At 54.7% G+C, this 22,381-nt stretch overlaps 1 protein-coding gene across 1 annotated transcript in view; it reads left to right on the top strand.

The window, feature by feature from the left end:
• The first annotated feature begins 4,367 nt into the window (after positions 1 to 4,367).
• Positions 4,368 to 22,381, top strand: part of pacrg (PARK2 co-regulated) — a 61,243-nt gene continuing 43,229 nt past the window's right edge. Inside the window, exons 1-2 of the mRNA XM_018734232.2 lie at positions 4,368 to 4,600; positions 16,336 to 16,470. Coding sequence (XP_018589748.1) covers positions 4,505 to 4,600; positions 16,336 to 16,470 — 231 coding nt within the window. The 5' untranslated portion in view covers positions 4,368 to 4,504. The remainder of the gene's footprint in view (positions 4,601 to 16,335; positions 16,471 to 22,381) is intronic.

Below are 22,381 nucleotides of genomic sequence, written 5' to 3'. Positions count from 1 at the left end.
ACGGGCAGGTGTTCGTAACACTTCGCTTCAATACCATCTGTTCGCCCGCAGCTGCGTGCTGCGCAAGCGATTAACAATGCGGTGTTCCAGGTTGTCAAGGAGAGCCAGTGACCTAAAACTGCTTCCCACCTCCACAACAGGGCCAGTAGGTGGCGCACTGGTTAGAGCTGGCACCTCGCGCTCGGCGGGCCCGGGGCTGACTGCCACCTCCTGCCGTACAAACGGGTAAATCAGTGTAAGTGGCTTAACACTGTAAGCTGCTTTGGAGAAAAGCATCGGCTCAGTGAATAAATGTAAATGAGCTGCACAGGTGATTGCAGGCTTTGCACCCGCAACCCTCCCCCCGTGAGGGGGAGTCGGGGTTTTGACACCGCAAGGGTCCCGCAGACGCAGCTCCTCTTCCTTTCTTTACCTGCTTTCCTAGGAGAGTCGTGCTGACGGTTACCGTGTCCCAGATACTCCCTGGGGGAGAGTAAAATGTCACAGGCTGGCAGCAACGCGTTCCCCCTTTTCGTAGAGCTGGACACCTGAACGGAAGGGGAGCGACGGCCCCGGGGGCAGCGCGGTGACTGGAGGGTCACAGCAGTCAGAGGAGTCAGAATCAGAATCAGAATCAAAATCAGAACGAACTTTATTGCCAAGTATGTTCACACATGCAAGGAATTTGTCTTGCTGACAGAAACTTCCACAGCACAGACAGAATGACAGTGACAAGACAGATGAGAAGATTGAATATGTGAATATAAAGGATAAAAAATATAAAGTACACAATATACAAAAAATAGTCACTAGACATTATATGTATGTACAGGTATGTTCTATACAAATGTAAGGGAATGTGAGTAAGACATATGATGTGATAAATAGATATAATTATAAATATAAATAGCGTTGTGTATTGCACTGGTTTACTCTCTAGGGGGGATTTAGCTGTTCATGAGGTAGATGGCCTGAGGAAAGAAACTTTTCTTGTGCCTGGCTGTCCTGGTGCTCTGTAGCGCAGGCCAGATGGCAAAGGTTCGAAGAGGAAGTGGCCTGGATGCGAGGGGTCTACAATGATTTTGCTAGCCCTTTTACTGACTCTGGACGAGTACAGCTTTTGGAGAGCTGGGGGGGATGTGCCGATGATTCTTCCAGCAGTCCGAACTATCCGCTGTAGTCTTCTGATGTCTGACTTCGTAGCTGAGCCGAACCAGACAGTTATAGAGATGCAGAGGACGGACTCGATGACTGCGGAGTAGAATTGCATCAGTACCTCCTGTGGCAGGTTGAACTTCCTCAGCTGGCGAAGGAAGTACAACCTCTGCTGGGCCTTCTTCACGATGGAGTCTATGTGAAGCTCTCACTTCAGGTCCTGTGAGATGGTGGTGCCCAGGAACCTGAATGACTCCACTGTTGCCACAGTGCTGTTCATGATGGTGAGTGGGGATAATGCTGAGGTGTTTCTCCTGAAGTCTACGATCATCTCCACTGTTTTGAGCGTGTTCAGTTCCAGGTTGTTATGACTGTACCAGGCAGCCAGCTCTTGGACCTCCTGTCTGTAAGCAGACTCGTCACCATCCCGGATGAGGCCGACGAGTGCAGTGTCGTCTGCGAACTTCAGGAGTTTGACAGAGGGGTCTTTTGCGGTGCAGTCGTTGGTGTACAGGGAGAAGAGCAGTGGGGAGAGCACACATCCCTGCGGGGCGCCAGTACTGATCGTGCGAGTATTGGATGAGAATTTTCCCAGCCTCACTAGCTGCTGCCTCTCTGTCAGGAAGTTGGTGATCCACCGACAGATGGAGGTGGGCACAGAGAGTTGGGTTAATTTGGACAGGAGGAGGTGCGGGATGATGGTGTTGAAGGCTGAGCTGAAGTCCACGAACAGGATCCTCACATAAGTCAGAGGTCAGAGATCCAGAGGACCCAGGACTCCTAGGGAATTCCGTGGCAGAACTTCCACCACTTTCACTGCAATAAGAAGAGCAACTAAATGGATATGATTTGAGAGAATCCAATGAAGGGAGAAATGAGCGTGACGCATAAAATGAAACTTGTCCTCTTTTTCTCATTGTCCTCACATGATTGTCTACCTAAATATGAGGGGGAAGTGGACTTGCACAGAGAACATCTCCAGTGGACCAGACGTGAGACAACATGGGGCTGATTCAAAGTCACCGCAGTGACTCATGGGCCTCGGGACCGTGTGCTTCTGTGGACCGGACTCTTCCTCCTCTCTTGCCCATGGACTGATGCTGCTGTGGAGCAAACCAAGCTACCCCGGGAGATCTCTGGAGATCCCCCAGAATGCTTTGTGTCCTTGATCCACGTGGCCCATGAGAGCCGCCACTGTCCTTCTGGAGAGCGAGACAGTAGCGATAGGTTTTGCCAGAGGATTATTGCTCCTCACTCTGTGGCCTACAGTTGGTCTGGTCTTGGTACCTCTGGAGAGGTTCGAACCCTTTCAAGGAGCTGCCAGGCAAGGGGACGCGGCCCTTGGCGACGGCGACACCTGGAACGCACACCTTATTGAGAAGCACATTAAATGTGATATGTATCATTATATCATATATAGACCCTCTGCAAAGCAATTTTGTTCATTGGTTTCTCTGACACTTTTCTCCAAGGTGACTTAGTGTCACGTTTGTACCCTGAGCTGCTTACACCGATTTACTCATTTATACAGCGGTGTAGCTTTTACTGCACCGGCTCAGGGGTCTACAGCGGGAATGGGGATTCAGACCCAGGACCCCGGAACGAAAGGCAAAGGCTGTAAACAGTATGTGTCTCCCAGCCCAAACATGAGCTTACTTAACAGTACTTGAGAGAGACTTGTGTTTTTCAGCACGAAACCTGTAATCTCTCAGGATTAGCTAATATTGCGCATAAATAAACAGTTTTTACATCTCAGTGAGTCTAATTAACTTCTAAATGGGTAACAAGGCATCGTAATGAAATGATAACAGGTGGTGAACACTGTGGTCTTTGGGATTTCTATGGACTTTTTGCTGTATGTTAATCACGTCACGACTGCTGTTTACCACATGGCGGAAAGTGCCGGACTTGAGGTGATGATCAAAGGAGAGAAGCGCTAACCGGTCCCCTGTGAGCAAGGACACGGACTATTAATCAAGGTGGCAGCCATCAGTGTGCACGGGGCAGCGCAAGTGTGTGTGAGCGTTCGGAGAAATCAAAACAAAATGTAAAACACATCATTAGCGTCCGACGTCGATGGGAAGGCAAGGAGCCCGCGTCCCCGCGAGCGTCCGCCGAGGTAATGACCGTCACATGACCACTTAGGGACGCCACGTGTTGACGAGAACCCTCGCGGCTACGCGTCGAGACGAATCGCCAACGTTATCACAGTCATCCGCACATCTCCGCGCTTTGAGCCTTTTGCGTTTCCTCCCCCCGAATCCTTGGGAAAACGAGGTCCACGCGAGTCCCGCCAACAGGAGCGCAACTTGGCCCGTTCGCCTTGTTTACAGCCTCCCATGTGTGACCGCTGAACCCCCCACCCGCCCACCCAGCGGACCTGTAAAAAGCAAATAGGGGCTTTTAGAGAAATTGCCTGAGCCTCCAAGATTAATAACAGCAGCTCCCTCCACGTTGGAGAAAGTCCCAGAGCCAGAAGGACACGAGAGATGAAAAGTGCCCCGTCCTTAAACCGCACTGATTTAATAGCGAGGCGCCGGGGGAATCGTGCCAGCTCGGTTTAGCTCTAATTAGGCATTCTGGGTAAGCGTTTCGACAACGTGTCACAATGGAACAACCCGCTTCCCCAAGGTCCTCGTGGCAGAGATGACACAGACGTCTAATCCTGCGCAGCAAGGGGAGCCGGGCCGGTCGCCGGGCCTCGCCGCTAGTCCACCGACGACGGCGCGCAAACAGGTATCCGGGCCCCCCTTGCGGCGCTGCGCCGGAACGACGCCTCTCACACCTGGCGGCTAGAATTAACTCCCGGGAGCAGGAACGGGTGACTCCATCTCCGTGCCGCAGGTTTAGCGAAGCCGGGGCAGCAGGCGGCGCTGCGGTTGGAGCCCTCCCCCTGCTACCGAAGGACCCGGTTCCGTTCCACGCTTCTGCCGCCGTGCCCTGGATCAGTTACCCGCTCCGGCTGTACAATGTGCCGATCAGTCCGAGTGCTATGAACGAATGATAATAATAATATTTCCTCCACACGACACTGTGATTCAACAGGATGCGTCTCGCGGCGCTTCAACGGGAACCTGTTCACGTCCTTCGCTCTCGGACGCACCGCACCGCCTCGCCTCGCCTCGCCTCGCCTCGCCTCACTCAGCGCTCACGCGCCAACTTCCGGCGCGAGCCGCCGGGCATCGGCACGTCGCTGCTATGGAAACAGGGCCGTCCCTGCACGTGGCCGCCATAGCAACCCGCGCGCGTCTCCAAAGTGGGTCCTTGGCAACGCAGCCCGGGAACGGCAATGTCCGCTGGCGCGAGCGGTAAACACGGACTGCGGCTCACTTTGTAGCACTTGGGCTTTTTTAGGCGCGCTGACAACTTCATGAGCGTGAGAATGCGAAGTCTGGAGCCCGTGAAGCGCAGAAGAGAGATGAAAACGATCGGCTTCACCATCCAGTCCACCATGAAGAACGCCGTGGTGAGTAGAAAAGCGGACAATGACGCGCGAAAGTGGGCAAACCGACCGAAAACGGGCCGAACCTGACAGAAAAAGTACCGAGAAATGGCCGAAGCTGACCGAAAAGGAGCAGTGAGACAGACAGAGAGGGGAAAAAATGTGAAAATTGCGAAAAGACAAAACGTGACAGAAAATACGTCCTCCAAAGTGACGGAGCAAAGCGGTGAGGAAAAGATGCCGAAATTGAGCGGAAAAGACTGACGAGGAGGGGTGAAAAGCCGCGAGTGACAGAAAAAAGGGACTGGAAAGAGTGACGGTGGCAGAAAAAGGGCGCAAAAGGACCGAAAGTGACCGAAGGAGACGGGACCGCGCTCGCGGGACGAGTTCCAACGGCGTAGCGCCGCGTGTCACGTGATGTAACGGCGGGGGTGGAGCCTATGGAAGTTTTCGGCTCGCATGGGAGGACGGGAGGGGATTGGACTGTGCTGTGCTGTGCTGTGCTGTGCTGGGCTGGGCTGGGCTGGGCTGGGCACGTGCTGTACGGCTCCACTCACCTGCAGCCAGGTGTTGAGCAGTTGAGAATGCGGCCCACACTCGCAGGGACACGGTGACCCTTGACCTTTTGCTCATGTCCTGCTATTTGCCCTGCTGTGTTGCTCTTCCTTCAGGGATGAGCAAGGGATCATGGGGGGGGGGCACAAGGTACTTTGTGGGGTCGCGGTGCTGCGCTTCCTCAAAGCAGGAGGGAATGCGGATAAACGGGAAAATAAAAGAAAAACAGCAGCACGGTGGCACAGCGAGTAGCACTGCTGTCATGGGTTCGATCCCCACTACTGCTGTGTGGAGTTTGCATGTTCTCTTCGGGTGCTCTGGTTTCCTCCCACACTCCAAAGACATGCTGTTCAGGTTCACCCATAGTGCTGAGTGCCACAGAGTGCGTGATTGACAGAGAGTGTGTGTGTGTGTGTGTGTGTGTGTGTGTGTGTGTGTGTGTGTTCCACTGATGTATGGATGAGTGACCCAGTGTAAGTAGTGTATCTAGCAGTGTAAATCACCGCGGTGAGTAAGGTGCGTGGGCTGATAACGCTACATAGAGTTCATTGGAAATCGCTTTGGACAAAGGCATTTGCGAACAGGTTTGTAAAACTACCTTACGGTCAGTGGGCAGCGGGGGGTAGTGGTTCAAGTTGCTGCCCTTGGACTCAGAGGTGGCAGGTTCAGATCCCACAACTTGCTGCTGTCCTCTTGATTGATGATTTTCACCCTGTTTTACATTTGCGCAACTTTCCTCATACATGTCCAGGTGAAGCTCATGTCTTATGTGAGGTGACAGTGTTGCCCCCCTCACCGTGTCTCATTGTCTTGTCCGATGTCAAGGTTATAAAATGTGTAGAGTAACGGGGGGTGACCGATGTGCTCTGATTTTCAGTGGTGCTCTGTGATTGGCTGTAACACTCTGTGATGCACAGTGATGCTCGCCCCGGGACACCCTGACCCAGGCAATTGGAATAATGGTGGGTGAACTCTGCGGTGCCACAGGAGGAGGAGAGACCCCCTTCCTGTGCGCCTCAAATCACCCCCCTCCACCCCCCACCGCTGTATGAGTAGTGTAGGCTCAGTGACTCCCACGGGGGAGGGGGGGCAGGGGGATGCAAATTGCTTGAAATGATTATTCAGCAGCCTGGAAAATTGCCCATTGAGGGAAGAAAGGCGGAGAGAAAGGAGGCATGGAGAAGATCGCCCCCATCCGTCTCGCAGTCAGTCAGTCCGTCCGTTGAACGAGCTCCCTGTCTGGCCGAAGGCATCTCTCAGTTTAAATTTGACTCTGTCTCAGGGAGCGTGTGTGTGTTTGTGTGTGTGTTTGTGTGTGTGTGGGTGTGTCTGCAAGAGAGAACTGGAGAGAATCACCATCCAAACTGCAGAGGAAATGCATAAACGTCACTGCAGGACTTGGCCAAAGTTATCACAAATGTCCTTTAGATGTGTGGGTGGGGGGGCACCATCAGCTTTTATTTATTTATTATGGAACCCCCACCCAGCACCCTTTATTTGGGGAACTAATAGTCTGTCTGCCTGAACTTGTTTGTGTCTATTTGCCTGGCTGTTGGAGGAGGTTAACTTTCCCAAAGTCGGGGTGGGGACACTGCCTTGTGCCCCCCCTCTCTCAGCCTACAGCAGGGAGTGGGACCCCCCCCCCGTCGCCAGCCGTGAACGAAGATAAATCGGGGTAAGCGGATGCCGTCAAGAGTGTGTGCTGCACTGGCTGGGGGGGGGTCAATGATCTGGTGAAGCTCTTTGAAAAAGCAGCATAGTTCTGTCTGCCCTCCTGCGTTTGCCAGCCAGATGGGTACTGGATCAGATCCACTTCCCGGAGTTCTGCTCCGGCCACCGAGTTGTATAATGATGATGGTTTCTTATCCATAGGGCCATTTCTGGCCCTGCAATGTTTGCATGTAAAACACACCAGACACACACACACACACACACACACACACACACACACACACACACACACACACACACACACACACACACTGCATGAGCCAGTTATTAAGCCAATGATGTAACACATAAGGCTGTACTGGAGTTTGATCCCACAACCCTGTGGTGGTCAGGGCTGGACTGTAAGACTGACCTATCTCAGACTTGTAGTGTACATTAGCACCAGCTCACCTGAGTCATGTTCTCTGTGTGTGTGTCTCGCTGGAGCCACATGGCAGAAGCTCAAGAAAAAGTGTTTCACTGCTTTTACTTTGACATGGTGGGCTGTAAATATGAGCTCATCTGTCACACTTTATGTTATGCAATTTCCGTTTATCGTTCTTTGGATCAAACTGCATGCATTATCATTTTTAATAATAGTCACTTAATGCTCTTATACACAGACACACACACACAGAACAAATGTTCCTGCATTTAGCCCATTACCAGGAATGCAGACGATTAAGTTTTGTAAACTGGGGGCTAAAATGCAGGAATATTTGTGTATTTAATTTACAAGTGATTTTTATTACTTTAAATTAAGAGATAAATGATTAAGATACTGTGCCCCTTAAAATGATGCTCACTCTTCGGTTGATGCTGATTGTTGGGATTATGATGTATGTGAGTTGTGCCTGTACAGGAGTATATGCTCGTGTGCAACATGCTGACTTACAGGTGTGTGTTGGGGGCAGGGGGCGGGGGGCAGGAGGCAGGGGGCGCTCTTGGGTGGCGCATTAGGCTGTGTGTTTCAGGGAGGGCACCAGGAGGCTGGTTTCTCCACACTGCCTACTCCTCTCCTGGTGGTTGGGAAGGCGGACATGTGTGGCGGTCATACCGTGCCCATAAGCATGACTATGAGCACAACTGTAGCACTACTACAGGCTTCCCTCCAATGGCGAGTTCCGGAACATATGTATTTTAAAGTGTATTTTTGTAAAAGAAACTCTTAATTACCATTAATTTAAATGGAACATAATAGAAAATTTGCTCTTGAAAAAATGTAATTCAAATCCAAGTGCAGAATATCAGAACTGCTCTGGACCCTTTAAATCCAGACTTATGGCCCACATGTTCAGATGTACTTATTCACAACATGTAAGTGTTTGATATGAGAGCGAAACCCATTTGACCGTAACCATGACAACCATGACCATAATCGTAGCATTGTCGTAACCACGGCCATAAATATGACCGTAATGGAGACCACAGCCTTGAAGATAATATGACCACAACCCACTATATCTGTGATCGTAACCATATCCATAACCTTCTTGACCAGGGCCCGGGGGTTGAGGATCCGGTGAAAACAGCACTTGGACTGCATCGAAAGGCAGCAGTCAGAACCTGAGTGTATCAAACCAGAGTGTCACGGTCACATTCAGGTGCGCTGTCATCTCTGAGAATGCTGTGCCTGAGGGGCTCGGTCACTGAATTCGTAGTGAAGAGACGTCTGTCCCGCATCAGTGGGGCTGCTTTGCTTGCATTTGTCTCAACGCTTAGTTTCTCCGTGTTTGTGCACATAAACACACACAGGACACGGGGTTGGGGTTGCCAGTGGTCTTTTGCCGCACGGGAATACCGGGCCGCAGGGTCACGTTCAGATGTTTGTTGCTCCGTCTTCGGCGTCACGTAGGAGGAGTAAAGTGTGGCTGATTTTCACAGAATGAACAAGGGACACCTCACGTGACACACGTGTGATTTGACCCCCCCATCCAGCATCTCGCACCTATTCCCAAGGTATGGCACCGGCAAAGGTGAGCGAGCGAGGTTCACCTGCGCGCGTGAAGCTCCTTCCCCTCCAGACCGCGTTGACGCAGTTCGCCCTAAAACGCATTTGGTTCCAGTGGTTTTTCGAAATGCGGCTGGTGTCGACTCGCGTTACTTTGCTCTGTTTCTTCTCGGTCGAGTTCTCCTGAGAGCCGCACTGTGCAGCCACACATTGGACTCGCTCTGATGTCCCCGCTTGAGCTCCGCTCTGGTTCAGGGGCGTGACCCCACCACCCTCTGTGGGACCGGCCCCCCATGCGCAGTGCGTGTGCTCGCTTCTGTTGAACCGTATTGCACTACCTGTCAGGTGCTGCCAAGCCTCATGACCACGAGTAGTACACACACACAACACACACTGGTGACACCATCGTGCTGCACGAGTGAGTCACACACTCCGCCTGTGTGCACGCCAAGGCCTGCGCCATTTGTGCCGCACCACGCGTGACCGGTGTTTTGTTTTTCGACATGGGCAAGTAATGCCGCACCACGACGTCCCCGGTTTAATATTTCTCCCAGTTGGACAGTTTGTGCGAACGCGGTGATGAGATATTTTCTATTTTCTATTTTCATGCACAGATCTATTATATTAATGACGCTTAATTGCGTGCGATTGCTTCCCCTGTGTGTCATTGCCTGTAATGGGCTTGACGGGTATGTGTTTAATTCGCATCCCCGGGCTTGTTGGTGTAAACACACAGTTCATTTGTCACAGGGATTTTGTACCATTGTTTTAGCGGCACTGCGACCGATGGTAACACTGCTGGCAGCGGGAGAAAGCGACATTCTGGTGTTACCACTCGCAGGCCTCAAAACCACAACTCTTACTGCGCTCGTGGATGCCAGGCAGCGATGCGGAGGAGGACAGGTCCGTACGGTGGGTCCCGAACCCACCCTGCATTGTGTGGACTGAACTAGCGGTGCCGTGCTGCCGCTCTGGACCGCGCTGCTGCTGGAGCAGGTCGGGATCCCTCGCGTGCTCAATTTTTAATAAACCCATTACTTTGTGGCAGCGTAAGGCGGGGGTTATTTGCTTGCTTGTTTGTTTGTTTGTTCTAAGCTCAGGTCCCGCTGGTTGCGGTGGAATTTCTCTCCCTGATACGGTGCCACGAGGCTGTGATTTATGGCCGGGGGGCCGGTGGGCCGGGTGCCCTAATGGGAAAGGCCCGGCGCTGCAGTTTTTTCACACTCTGAAGTATTTGTGGCTGGAGGAGCTGAATCGATGGCGGGCTGCGGCCCCTTTGATTCGACGCCAGTGAGAAAGCGGTGATTTCTGTGTTCTGGCTGCGAGGTCACGGCCTCTCGCCGCAACAGAGGAGGAGACGAGCGCGGACGGGTGGGCGAGAGCCCGGTGCCGAGCTTTGGGATCTCAGGTATTGGAGGGAATGAAAGACGAGCGGAAGCAAAGCGTTTGCTTGTTTGCCGGAGACGGAGCCGTTTCCTCGCCGCGTGATGCCGGAAGCCAAGGGCCCCAAATGAGGCAGCTGCTCACGAGGGACATGTGAGCCGCTCTTTTGTTGTTTTTGGCACCGGCAGCAGCGGGACGCCCACGCCAGTGTGCGATGCGCTAAACGATGAACCACCGCTGTTGTCCTCACGTGTTTCCCTCCTGTTTCTGCCCCACGAGCTCCATGTGATCCGCACCTCGCCGTGATCAAGCCAGTGTTACCTGTGTCTCCTCGCCGGTACACGCGTGGCATCGTCACGGACGTGTGATGAAAAGCACACGGAGCCCCCGTTCGCTCAACGAGGCCCCGGATTCGACCTCCTGGGGCCCCAGGCTCATTGCTGTCAGTTCATGTGTTAAGTTGACTGTTGGTGAGACGCCATATTGCAGGGGTACGGAGCTCATTCCCCGCCGCCGTCAGCTCTGGGTGTCCAGGGGACTGCGGAGAGGAAGCTGGCGCCGGCAGCACTTTCTCAGGGCCTCTTCGTTGTGCTTCCCTCTATCATCATTATTCTCGTAAGCAGCTCTGTCTCGGTCTCTCCTCGTCTCTCCTCGTCGTCTCAGACTCCGACACCGTGTGATAAATAAACACATCTCCGGGGACGCCGGGGAACTGGGCTGTGACCTGCCGCTGTCACACAGCGCACACCGGGGTCATATCCGCAGCCCCATCCGATCTGTCATCCCACAGGGCGGCTGACAGCTGCGGAACGCCTAGAGTGATGACTGTCAGTGTCCTTACACCGTGTGGTGTGTCCCACTGTCCCCAAGCATCATTGTCCACAAATGCCACTGTCCCCAAGCGTCACTGCCCTTATTTCAAGAGCACGCGCGCGCACACACACGCACGCATACACACTTCTCTTTCGTGGTTTCTATCGCTCTCCTCGCCACCGCACTCTTTGGACACAGTTAATCAGCTGTTCCTCTTGCACATGAAACAGGCCTTTAAAAGATTAATAGAAAGTTTGGCCTGTGAAGCCTGTGATTGCTGCAATCAGCGTGACCTTTCCGTGCGCCGCGAAGGCCGTGTGCCGCTGAGGAAGGCGCGCCCCCCCCCCAGCGATCAGTAGCACTGTTATGACCACTGTGTTTGTCTCTGCTGTGTCCAATGACTGAGTCGGCCCAGCGCTGCTCACGTCTTGCTCGTTTCCGGTGGACGTCGTGGTCGTTTCCACGGTTCCCGAGCGCGTGGTCGTGTTCGGTGCCATCGTCACCATTTCGCCCCCAGCTGTCTCCTCAAACTGGGCGAAGCCAATGACGTGAACGTTGAGGACACACACTGGTGGGGAGCGTTCCGGTAACACTCTGGCCCCACCTCCTACTGCGTCACTAGTACAGTAGCTGCAGTTCTTATGCGGTGCGTGTGGAGCGAACGCTGTCGGGTCGACGTGTCACGTGGAACAAAACACGTGTAACAGAGAAGCAGCAAGGATGAAGGGTTGAGGTTTCGCTGTCAGGCGGCTGAAGGTGGCGGTTTGTTTACACTGGCTACCAAGCAGCGGAGCAGAAGATCGACAAGTGGAAAGTGCTCAGCCTGTGGGTGGCGCTCTCACTAGGTGGTGGTTCAGCGATCACCAGCGGCGTTTGCCGTGAACACCAGCGAGAGCGTGGGGCTGACTACGAGCGCTGATCCTTTAAGTGCATCCCCTCTCTTTCCCCGAGGAGCCCGGTTGGCATCGTGACAACAGTATCGCCATGGCAACAGTGCAGCGACATTCACTGACCGGGTGATGCCCGGCACGGTTGCGCGCAGCTCCAGCCTGGGCTCCCGTCCCCAAGGTTTATCGGCACTCGTCATGGCGACATACGGGAACCAGGGATGTAATAATAATACTGAGTGTTTCTGTCTGCTTGGCGGGGAGGGGGGCTTGATGGACAGGTGTCCCCATGACTCGTCCTTCCTGTGTCCTTCGCCGTCACACGGGGTGGTTCTCACACTTGTCCACGCATCGCTCCACAGGGGCCGCTGCCTCCGGTATTGAGTGATGGTGACACCGTGTTTGTCCCGCACATCGATTATCTCTCCACTGCTCCACCGCGCTGATGTGCTGCGTCCGCATCCTCCCCACCACACCACACCCCACCTCACCCCACCCCCCCGTCATATCGCAGTGCAGTCTGTCCGCCTCAGTGTGCGTGCGCGTGTCTGTGTTTATTTTCCTCGGGTTTTTGTCCTGTCCGCGTGTGGAGTGACCCTCGAGCGTTTCAGGTGGCCGGAGCGAAGTGTGTCCAACAGAGGTGTGTATGTGTAAGTGAAGGACGCATTTCCCAATTTCAGGACAAAGGACATCCTTCCAGCCCTAATCCATGGAATTATCTCCCTGGGACGCCACCGTGGTTTGCCTGCTTCACATATTATTCACATCTACTGGGAGGGGCCGTTGAGGTGGGGGGGTTTGGGGCTAGAGAGTCTTCCTCCTGGGTCAGGTGTGTGTCCTGCTGCGAGGCTCCGTGTCTCTCGGTGGGACTTGATTCTTCTCCCAGCCGCGCCTTGCTCTATTTGACCTCAGCACACACAGGGGTCCACACACGCGAACGCGCCTGAACGAATGTTTCGTGTGGTTCTTTGCCCGTGATGCAAACGGACCCCCGCTGGCAGCGTGCGTGATCCCCGCGCTCGCGGAGCCGTCTCTCCGAACGGGCAAAAGAAAAAAAACCCAGTGTTTGGGTCGGGGACCTCTGCTTACTGCCACTGTACTCCCCCACTGCACAGCTTCGGCATTCACACACCCACACACACATTCACTCCCATTTAACCAGGGCATTAGTTAATTTGTTGTTAACTGTCACTGAAGCAACAACTTCCTGATCAATGAGTTCTGGGCTCACATGACATGTTTCAACTGCAGTGTATGTGTGAGTGTGTGTGTGTGTGTGTGTGTGTGAGCGTGTGTGCGTGTGTGAGCGTGTGCGTGTGTGAGCGTGTGCGTGTGCGAGCGTGTGCGTGTGCGTGTGCGTGTGTGTGTGTGTGCGTGTGTGTGTGTACTTCTGTTTCCAGCATTCTAATCAGTTAACAAATGGAGTGCAAGTTAATATCCCCCTTTAGTTGTTTGCAGTGATTCATTCTGAGTGATCACAGCGGCAGATTTGAGACATGAATCATGGGATGGGACTCAGTAGGGGGTGGGGTGGGCAAGGAGCAGGTGGGGAGAGGGACAGTGATGGGGACAGGGACAGAGCAGACCCCAAGCTAAGGGAAATCATCCAGGGACTCTGACAACACTACTCTGTTACTGTTGTTCAGACACTGGATCATGATGATGATGATGATGATGATGATTATTATTATTAAAACAAGCACATTAACAGGCCTGTGTTTGACGTTGTTCCTTTCTGCACTTCTGCACTTCTTTACTGAGTGTCTGCGTAGCATTTCCTGCAATCTCTTGTGCACCACGGTAAGGAGCTCATGCTGATGGCTTCTCTGTAAATGTTACATGTTTCTTCTGTTCAGTAATGTTCATAACTATTTGTTTCATGTGTGCAGCTATTCTTGTGATGTACACTGGTTTGTACCGTGGTACGTGACACATGGAGCGAACTCTGGAATAGGGTCTGTATCCAGATCCCTCCTTCTGCTGATGTGATGAACTCTGTTGTTGTGTGTGTTGCTTTGGAGAAAAGTGTCACCAGTGTGCACACGAACACGCGAACATGCGAACACGCGAACACGTGTCAGTGTAAAGCTCTTGAGCAAGGACACGCACATGCTGCCTTGGCTTGGCATGTTTCACAGCGCGATTCGGGCTCTCGACCCGCGCCGGAGAACAGCATGCGGCGCGTTTCCCAAGAGTGCCGCTGATTGGCCTTGATTGGCGCAGAGCTCCGGCACGTCGGTGCTTCGGCAGGGCTGCCGCCGTGTGCCGTGCGACCGTCAATGAGCCCAATCACGGGAGCATTCTTCTCCAGACACGGGTTCGAGGTGCACGGCTCCAGGAGTGAGGCGTTGGGCTTCCGGAGCTTTCTTCAGCACGCAACACGTTCGGGGAGAGCGGCTGGAGACGGCGCGACCCCCGCCGAAGGATTTCTCCCCCACAAGGGCCCTGTAAATAAAGGGAGCTAATTTGGTTGCCGGCGGCGCCGATGCGCAGCCTGACCTTATCAGAGGCCTCGTCTGTCTCCGACGCTCCGTGACTCACCGCTGCCGCTGACGAGGAGGAGGAGGAGAGGAGTGGGACAGGGGCCCCTCCGCCGATGCGCTGAGCAGGTGATGCAATGCGGGCCAGCGGCGTGCGCGCACACGCTCCCGGCAAACGGCGCTAAATGAAATTTAAAAAAGTGCCGGGGGGGGGGCAAGGGAAAATAAATGGAAATGCAGCCTTGAGCCGAGCTGACAGCGAACCGACGGCCCCTCACCGGGCATCCATCAGCGCAGCTCCTTTCCCGGGTCTTTCTGGGCGTCTGCGGAGCGCAGGGTACGTGTGTGTTGATGGATCACCTACACGCCGCGGTCGGCGCCGTCGCTATGGCGCCGTCGCTGGGGCCACCTCGCCCTCGGAATTGATGAGTCTCCGCGATCGTCTCTCTCCTGGCCCCCCGCGGATGCGGCGTGTGAGCGCGCCCCACCGCTGTGGCGGGAGCAGGTCGCCTGTTCTGGACCACAGAAGGGAGTAAGAGGCATCCCATCCAGAGAGCGCGGGCAGGAGGGGACGGTGCGAGCGACAGCGCTAAGCTCCCGTTCCGAAGGTCAGGGAGGGTCGGGGAGGGGCCGAGGCACCGCGTCCGCCGAAGGAGCAGAGAAGCCCGGCCTGAGGCTCGGTGTGTCCTCAGCGACCTGTGGCCCCACACTGTCCACTAGATGGAGCCACTCTGGCCCTGCTCCCCGAGGGTGTCACCCTTTGCGTGGCCCCCCCTGCAGTCTGGGCTCAGACTGAAACAAGGTTATAGGATCTCGACCGCTGCCTGCACTACAAACTGCACCTCGCCTTTTATTTTCTGTTGATTACAAGGCGATTTGTGTGTTTTGTCTCTTTACTCATTCGGGAAACGAGCCAATGAGAAAGAAGCACTTTCCTGCGGTTTAATTATAGCCGTGACCTTCCGCTGTGCTGGCTGCTCTGCAGGGCGGTAATACCGTGCTTTCCCACAGTACGCCAGCAAAGGCACCGAGCCCAATGCGCGCGCACACACACACACACACACACACACACACACACACACACACACACACACACACACACTCGGTCCTCCTATGCGGTTAAGTTCATTTAAAAACTGGAGCTGTGTGCCGGTGTGAAACCTGTCAGCAGCGTTACTAAAATTACATGCTGAGTGTTACGCTTCTGTGGAACGCGACTTCGAGCTCATGCCGGCTTTTGAGCCCTTTCCCGGACGTTCCGGCACTCTCTGAATGACGCCGAGGTGCCGGCACCTCCCGGGGCTCCCTGTTGACAGCCTTTCGGAGAGGCGGTGTGCTCTGGTTTCTGCACACTGCTCCAGGTTCGCTGCACGTTGCCGTCGTACTGTGAGGAAGGTCGTTCAGCCGTTTCCCGTGTAGCTCTGAGATCCGAACCCAGAGGAGTTTCCGTTTGGTCGGAAGGAGCGCTGCCCACACGTGAGGGTATGAGCAACAGACCTTGGTTCGGTGCCCCTGCGGTCAGTCCAGCTCCACTACCGATGAACGTGACCGTGGTCGTATGGGAGCCCATCCCACGGTCAGGGCAGAAGAACAGCAGCTCAGGTGTGTGATGCTGCGTCTCGATGGACGATAATTTGAAGATTAATAACCGGGAAGCCTCGCAGCCGCCGGCGGGCCGGAGCGGTCCAGATGGCTATCGCCGTGCCGACGACGGGCCTGCCTGGCCACGCTCCAGCCTGATTTATGGCGCCGACTTTCCAGAGACTCAAGCTTCTTCCTGCTTCCGTTCTGTTTTCTGTGCTCTGATGCCGTCGGCCTGGATTGTCGCCGAAAGGCAGACGGTAGAGGCGCTTCATGGAGACGCCTTGTTTCCTACCGGCGCATTCGTCATCTGCGCTTGAAAAGTCTAACGTGCAAGTTGTGCACTCTGTGTGTTTGTGTGTATCCCCAGTAAAGGCCTCGCTCTTCTCCCTGCTGCAGGTTGTCGGGCCGCCGCTGGCGGGGGCCTTCCGGGAGAGACCGGCGAAACCCACAGCTTTCCGCAAGTTCTACGAGCGCGGAGATTTTCCCATCGCCCTGGAGCACGATGGCAAGGGCAACCGCATCGCCTGGAAGGTAGGGCACCGCAGGCCCACAGTGCGATGGGAAGCCTGGTCGGGGTCGCATCAGAGGCCCCGCTGGGTGCCGCAGCGCACCGCCGAGTGCCAGATGCATGGCTTTAACGAGTGGAAACGCGCAGAGACCGGGAGCGTCTCGTGTGTTTGTGGGGTCCGGACCGCCAGGGAGACGGTCCTGTTCGCTCATCGATTCCTGTGCTTGTCACTGCTTCCTAACGTTGTACTTGTGTCAGTATAAGAATTAATAACGGAGGAGCTCTGTGTGTGTGTGTGTGTGTGTGTGTGTGTGTGTGTGTGTGTGTGTGTGTAAGCAGCCATCCCAGGGCTTTACATTTATTTACTCTTCTGACACTTTTCTCCAAAGTGACTTATGATTGTTTACCCATTTATACAGCTGGGTAATTTTAGCCACTGCAGTTGGAGGTGGGATTTAAACCTGTGACCTTTGGGTCAGTCTAACCATGAAGCTACCAGCTGTCTGGGTTAGCAGCTCACTTTCCCTCCCTCACTTACACAAAACTTGACCTTCTGGTCTCACCTCCTCACCTGTAGGGAGCAGCAAGAGATGTGTGTGTGTGTGTGTGAGCTTCTGTTCTCCTCACTTGGCCTTTTTAGTGCGACCCCCTCCAGCTGCGGTGTGTCTGCCCCCCCCCCCCCCACTCCCCCGTCCCTTTCCCCTGTGCTCCAGAAAAACATCAATGCAAACCGTGTTCCTGCCAAACGCCACTCAGGGACAATCAATTAATGTGATCAAGCGCCGTAGGAAATGGAGAAGAGTGTAAGTGTGTGGAGAGTGTAAGTGCTCCCTGGGGACAGATACCATCTCCTCAAAGTGATTGAACTACACTGCGGGACGGGCAACAGAGCGGGGGTGCTCCGTGGTACGCAGTATAGTACACAGTATAGTACACAGCACAGTGCAGGCGGGGGGGCGTTGGGGCAGAGCTCTTGACTGGTGTCTCAAGGAGATCTGTGATGTGAATACGATGTTGGGGGGATCGGGGTCTGGGGCAGCCCAACAACAGGCGGTGTGTGAGCTCTGCGGCCCCCCAGTGCAGCTGGAGCTCCAGGCAGATGGGGCCCCACACAAGTGGGCATTCTTCTCTATGGGGGGGCTGGGACAGGAATGGAGGCGTGAAAGAGAGTGGGCAGTGGAGGGTGTTGGCCACAGGGACACACGGACACACACACACACGCCCTGGTGCTGAATGCATCCTGGCACTGCCCCCCCCCCACCCCACATGCCACCTCACAGAGATATTTATTGATCGGCCAGCAGGCGCCGACTCCAAATGGAACCTTTAATTAACTAAATGGACCGGCTGCAGCTGGGTGCTCGACCCCCTCCGGTGAGGGCCCCACACTGGGGGGTACAGGTGTGTGGGTGTGCGTCTGCACACGCAGGTGGGGGAGGCAGGCCTCCTTTTCCTCATTTATCCCGTTTCGGGTCTCTCTTGCTCATCTCTCTTCAGTCCTCTCGCTCGTCTCCTCCTCCTTAGTGCCCCCCCCCGGCTCCCCACCCCCCAGCGATGGGTGTCCATCCCATCCACTCATCCTCCCTGTCGAAGGTTAATTGGTTTGGAAATGATTCGATTCATTCTGGACACTAATGCTGTTATCGTGCTTTCCTTATAAAAAAAGAAGAAAAAGTGCCCCCCCACACACACACCCCCCCCGCACCACACGCACTTAAGCCTAATTTAGAATAAAAAGAAAAAGAAATCCAATTTAATCTGCTCTCACCCTTTCCCGACTCTGCAGCCCTGCTCTGTCCCCACAAGTCTTTGCTTTAAATTATGGCACAATTTCATTACCTTGAAAGCTTTTTTCCGCCCCCCCAGTCTGCAGCCCCCCCACCAACCCCCCGTGCTCTTGAATGGATAGGCGCCCTAATGCCTTTCTTGTAACCTCAAGGTCGGCCCATTTGGGTCTGCAGAAGCGCTCGAGGGTCCCGCTGATTAATGCCGTCGACAAAGTGCCTGGAATTATGGGCCTGTTGACGACTCTCAGAGACAGAGGTGTCCCTCCAGCGCCTGCTTGTGTACCAGAGCTGAATCCCCGACTCCCTGAGTCTTCAAGTCACCAAGTCCCAAAGTCCCCAAGTCGCTAAGTCACCAAGTCGCCAAATCCCTGAGTCACCGAGACCCTGAGTCCCGGATCCCCAAGTCAGCGAGTCCCCAAGATCCCTGAGTCACCGGACCCCCTCCGTGTCTCACCCAGGTCCCCTGCCCCCTTTAGTGCATTTTCACTCCTCGGTCACTTGCAGTTCATAACTGAGAAAACACGGGAGGTCCTTGTGTGCAAACAGCCCAACACGCTCACAGTCTTGGGTTCGATGGTCTAATATGAGTAATAGTCCAAGTAAGGAGCAGGACATTGCTTGGTTGCCTTTGAGATGTGGACAAGGAGGCGGGTGTCCCCTCTTATCACTGGCACAGTGCGTCCCACACGGGGAACGGCTGCGGCCCGCGGCGGGGGGTTGGGGGGTGACGGATATGGTTCCCCTTCCTTTTTGTGGGACTCGTCACCGTATCGACTGGAGATGAACCAGGGCTTTTGCTGGAGATGGTATCAGTTCGCTGCTCCGTGTTCTGCCTTCCTCGCGCGCCGATCAATGGCCCATGGGTTCTCCGGGACCTTCTCGCACCCGCTCACTCGGGCTTTGTGCCTGGTGCCGAGGCTCATTTATGCTTCGCTTCCTGCTGTGGAGCCTCGCACACTTGGAACAAACAATGATGTAAGAAACACACATCTGTGCACCTCCGTGCCCTGGCGGCGTTGCGTCGCCCAGAATGGGTACGAATGGCACGGCGCAGCGGGGCCACGGCGTCGACTTTCTCCGCTCGCTCGGCGACGCACAAACGAAAGAAAAGCCCTAGTTCGGTGAGCACTTTGCAAATGGGCGCGAGACCGACACCCTGCAATTCTGTGGTGCGGCGAAAAGACAGTAATTCGCAGCAGTGGCGGCAGTGCGATGACAAGGCGCGCGGCACACGGCGAGGCAGAGGAACGTGCCGTCCTGCTGCCGATGGGCCCTGTTAGTCCCGTTGGGGACGTCACGAGTCCTGTCCGCTGGTTTAGAGCTTGGGTTCAGCCGGAGCAGCGCGAGCAGGAGCGGCGCTCGACAGCTCTAATGGAAGGGCAGGGACGAATGAAAGGATGCGGCTTGTTGCTCCGCGATCGGATCGGCGCCCCCACGGCAGCACCGCAGCACCGCAGCACCGGAGCGGAGTGCCGCCGCACCCAAGGCCATTATGCGGATTGAGATGGCATTTAAATGGATTCAGTTATCTGTCTGTGGAGGTTCGGGGAGCCGTGCAAAGCCCCGGGGGGCCCTCAGGAGGGACGCTGTGCCTCTGCAGCATCAGCGACACACACAGACGCTCACATGCGCGCACACACACACACACACACACACACATACGTGTACAACTCATTCAGGGGACTGAATATGTGGCTGTGACTGAGTGTACATCACTGACTGGTGTGTTTACATGTGTGCAACTTACTCAAGGGACTGTGTGTGTGTGTGTGTGAGAATGACTCAAAGGACTACATATGTGGGTGTGTGCCAATAAGGACATGTGCCACAGACACAGGGGATGTGTGTGTGTTACACTCGAGGTCTGTTGCTCAATCTCTTCACCATCTGTGTCGGAGCTGTGCTCCTACTGGAGTCCGGTACCTTCCCATGCGCACTCTCTCCACACACACACACACACACACACACACACACACACACAGTCCCTTGAGTAAGCTGAGGGGCCTAAGGTGCCATGTCGAGGGACTGTGTCCTCGGCCCGTCCTCAGCGTGCTGCTGTCTCCTGCAGAGCAGTAGGGAATTGGACACACCTCATGACACACACTGATCCGGTCAGCAGAGGCCCTACATAGATTCTGTTTTGCCTGTAGCTGCTTAAGCCCCGGCCCCAACCTCAACCCCACCCCCAGTCCCAGCCTACCCGAGCCCCACCCTCACCGGGGACGTAGTTTTTCCCTCGTTGTCACTGTAATCTGAGTAGGTGTGAGACGCGGGATGGACACGTTCTGCCAGTTAAGGCCGGTCTTGCTTCATCACGCAGCCGCCACCGATGGTTGTCACAGCGTCCTTGTGCACCCAGAGCAGCCCAGAGCAAAAGCGCTGATGTGACACATTCTTTGAGCTCCGAACTCAAAGGTCATCAGTTTCCTCACACCACCGGCTCGCACCCTGCCAGCACCGGCACTGCAGCAGAGAACGACTCGCCGCGCCTTCGGTCTGCACAGCAAGGCCGCCTCACCTGCTTTGCTGCGAGAGGAGCTTGGCCGTTTTGGTAACGGCGCGTTTGGCCGGTCGGCGCGGCCGCGCGGCGGGTGGCGCTGGTGCCCCAGCTCCTGAGCTGTGCGTTGAACACGGCTTCATATCCAGCTATGTTGGGTTTGCACATTTTGCCTGTGTTTCTGTGGGTTTCCTCCACCTGCTCTGGTTTCCTCCCACACTGCAAGGACACCTTTGAGGCACATTGGTGACTCTGAATCGCCGGCATTGTGTGTGTGCGCAGCTGTGTTTGTTGCATTGCTCTCTTGTGTAGATGGGTAGATAATTGAAGAGCGAGGAGCTCTAAGTCACTGTAGGTCACCTTGGACAAAGCTGTCGGCTACATGCAAATTAATAACAATCATGAGAATTAAACTCAGCTGCATGTTTAACTTTTCCTCTCAACGTGTTCTGGGTGTCAGGTCAAAAAGTGAACCTCTGGCCAGATGTGCTGTGCAAACACTTTGAACTGGACGCTCTATGTTCTAAGGAGAGAGAAACTGTGGAGCAGAGACACGGAACCACGAGGAGCAGCGGCGCTCATCTCCCCAAGGCCTTCTCTGGTAGTTCTCAGCACCGTGAGGACCACTGGAGGTGTACCCACAGCATCTCCCCAGCCCCACCCACCCCCCACCTCTCCGTGTGTCCAGAGCGCCCCCTCGGCTCAGCCACACCCCGCAGTTTCCCTCGTGCACTTTTCCACTCTCGTCTGCTTCTCTTCTAATCTTTGGGCAGGAAAGATGAAACGGCACATTTCTTCGCAGCGCCAATTCCGTCTATATATATATATATATATATATATATATCACATTACATGATCCTATACATTATGAATTAATTGGACAGCCTCACACTTCCCCCTTTTATTTTTCAGATTAGCCTCCGTCAAAGATATAAATTCGACGCCTTTGATGATGTGACGACGTTCGGCTTCCCGCTCACGTTTTACTATTTCTTTATCGGCAATGCATCAGAGCACTGGATGCACCGATTCCTCACTCTTTTATTTTTAATCAGATGGGGGAAAATTCCCATAAAGCTCTAATTTCCTTGATTAAATTACCCGCTTGCCCCACGCACACCGGCACACGCTCTGTCACATGTACAGAATGGCCCCCATTTAGGGGCTCCTAATGACCGTCTTCGATGGCTCTTTTTCACCGCCCTTATTTATGACACCGTTCATTTCAATCTGTCAGTCTGCAGAAGTCGCTCAGGAAATGGCCCTGCCAGCCCCCCCACCCCAACCCCGACCCTCTGTCCTTCTTGGCCTCTTTTTCCGAAGATGATTTAGCTCATTGGCAGCGTTTCCATGCAGCAGGCAGTGGGCTGCGCCGCGTAGCCCTGTCACGGCTGACGGAGGGCCGGGGGCCGAGAGCCGGGGGGGTTGGGGGGCCGGGGGGCCGGGAGGCCGGGAGGCGGCTCGGCCCACATCCGTCACCCGGAGCGAGCTTTCTAATAACTCTAATGGTTGCTGCGATGGATTAGTGCCCGGCTGTCAGGGGAACATAGTGCAGCATTTAAATGTAACAAAGGGCCCGGTTTGGCCCTTTTTCCGTAAACTCGTCCGATTGTCCCGCAGAGCCTTGTGGGGGGCGTTCGCCACCGGCCC

This window comes from Scleropages formosus, chromosome 15, assembly GCF_900964775.1.
Source record: "Scleropages formosus chromosome 15, fSclFor1.1, whole genome shotgun sequence".
Taxonomy (NCBI): Eukaryota; Metazoa; Chordata; class Actinopteri; order Osteoglossiformes; family Osteoglossidae; genus Scleropages; species Scleropages formosus.
The sequence above is the reverse complement of the archived record's forward strand: the minus strand, read 5'-3'. Positions and strand labels throughout refer to the sequence as shown.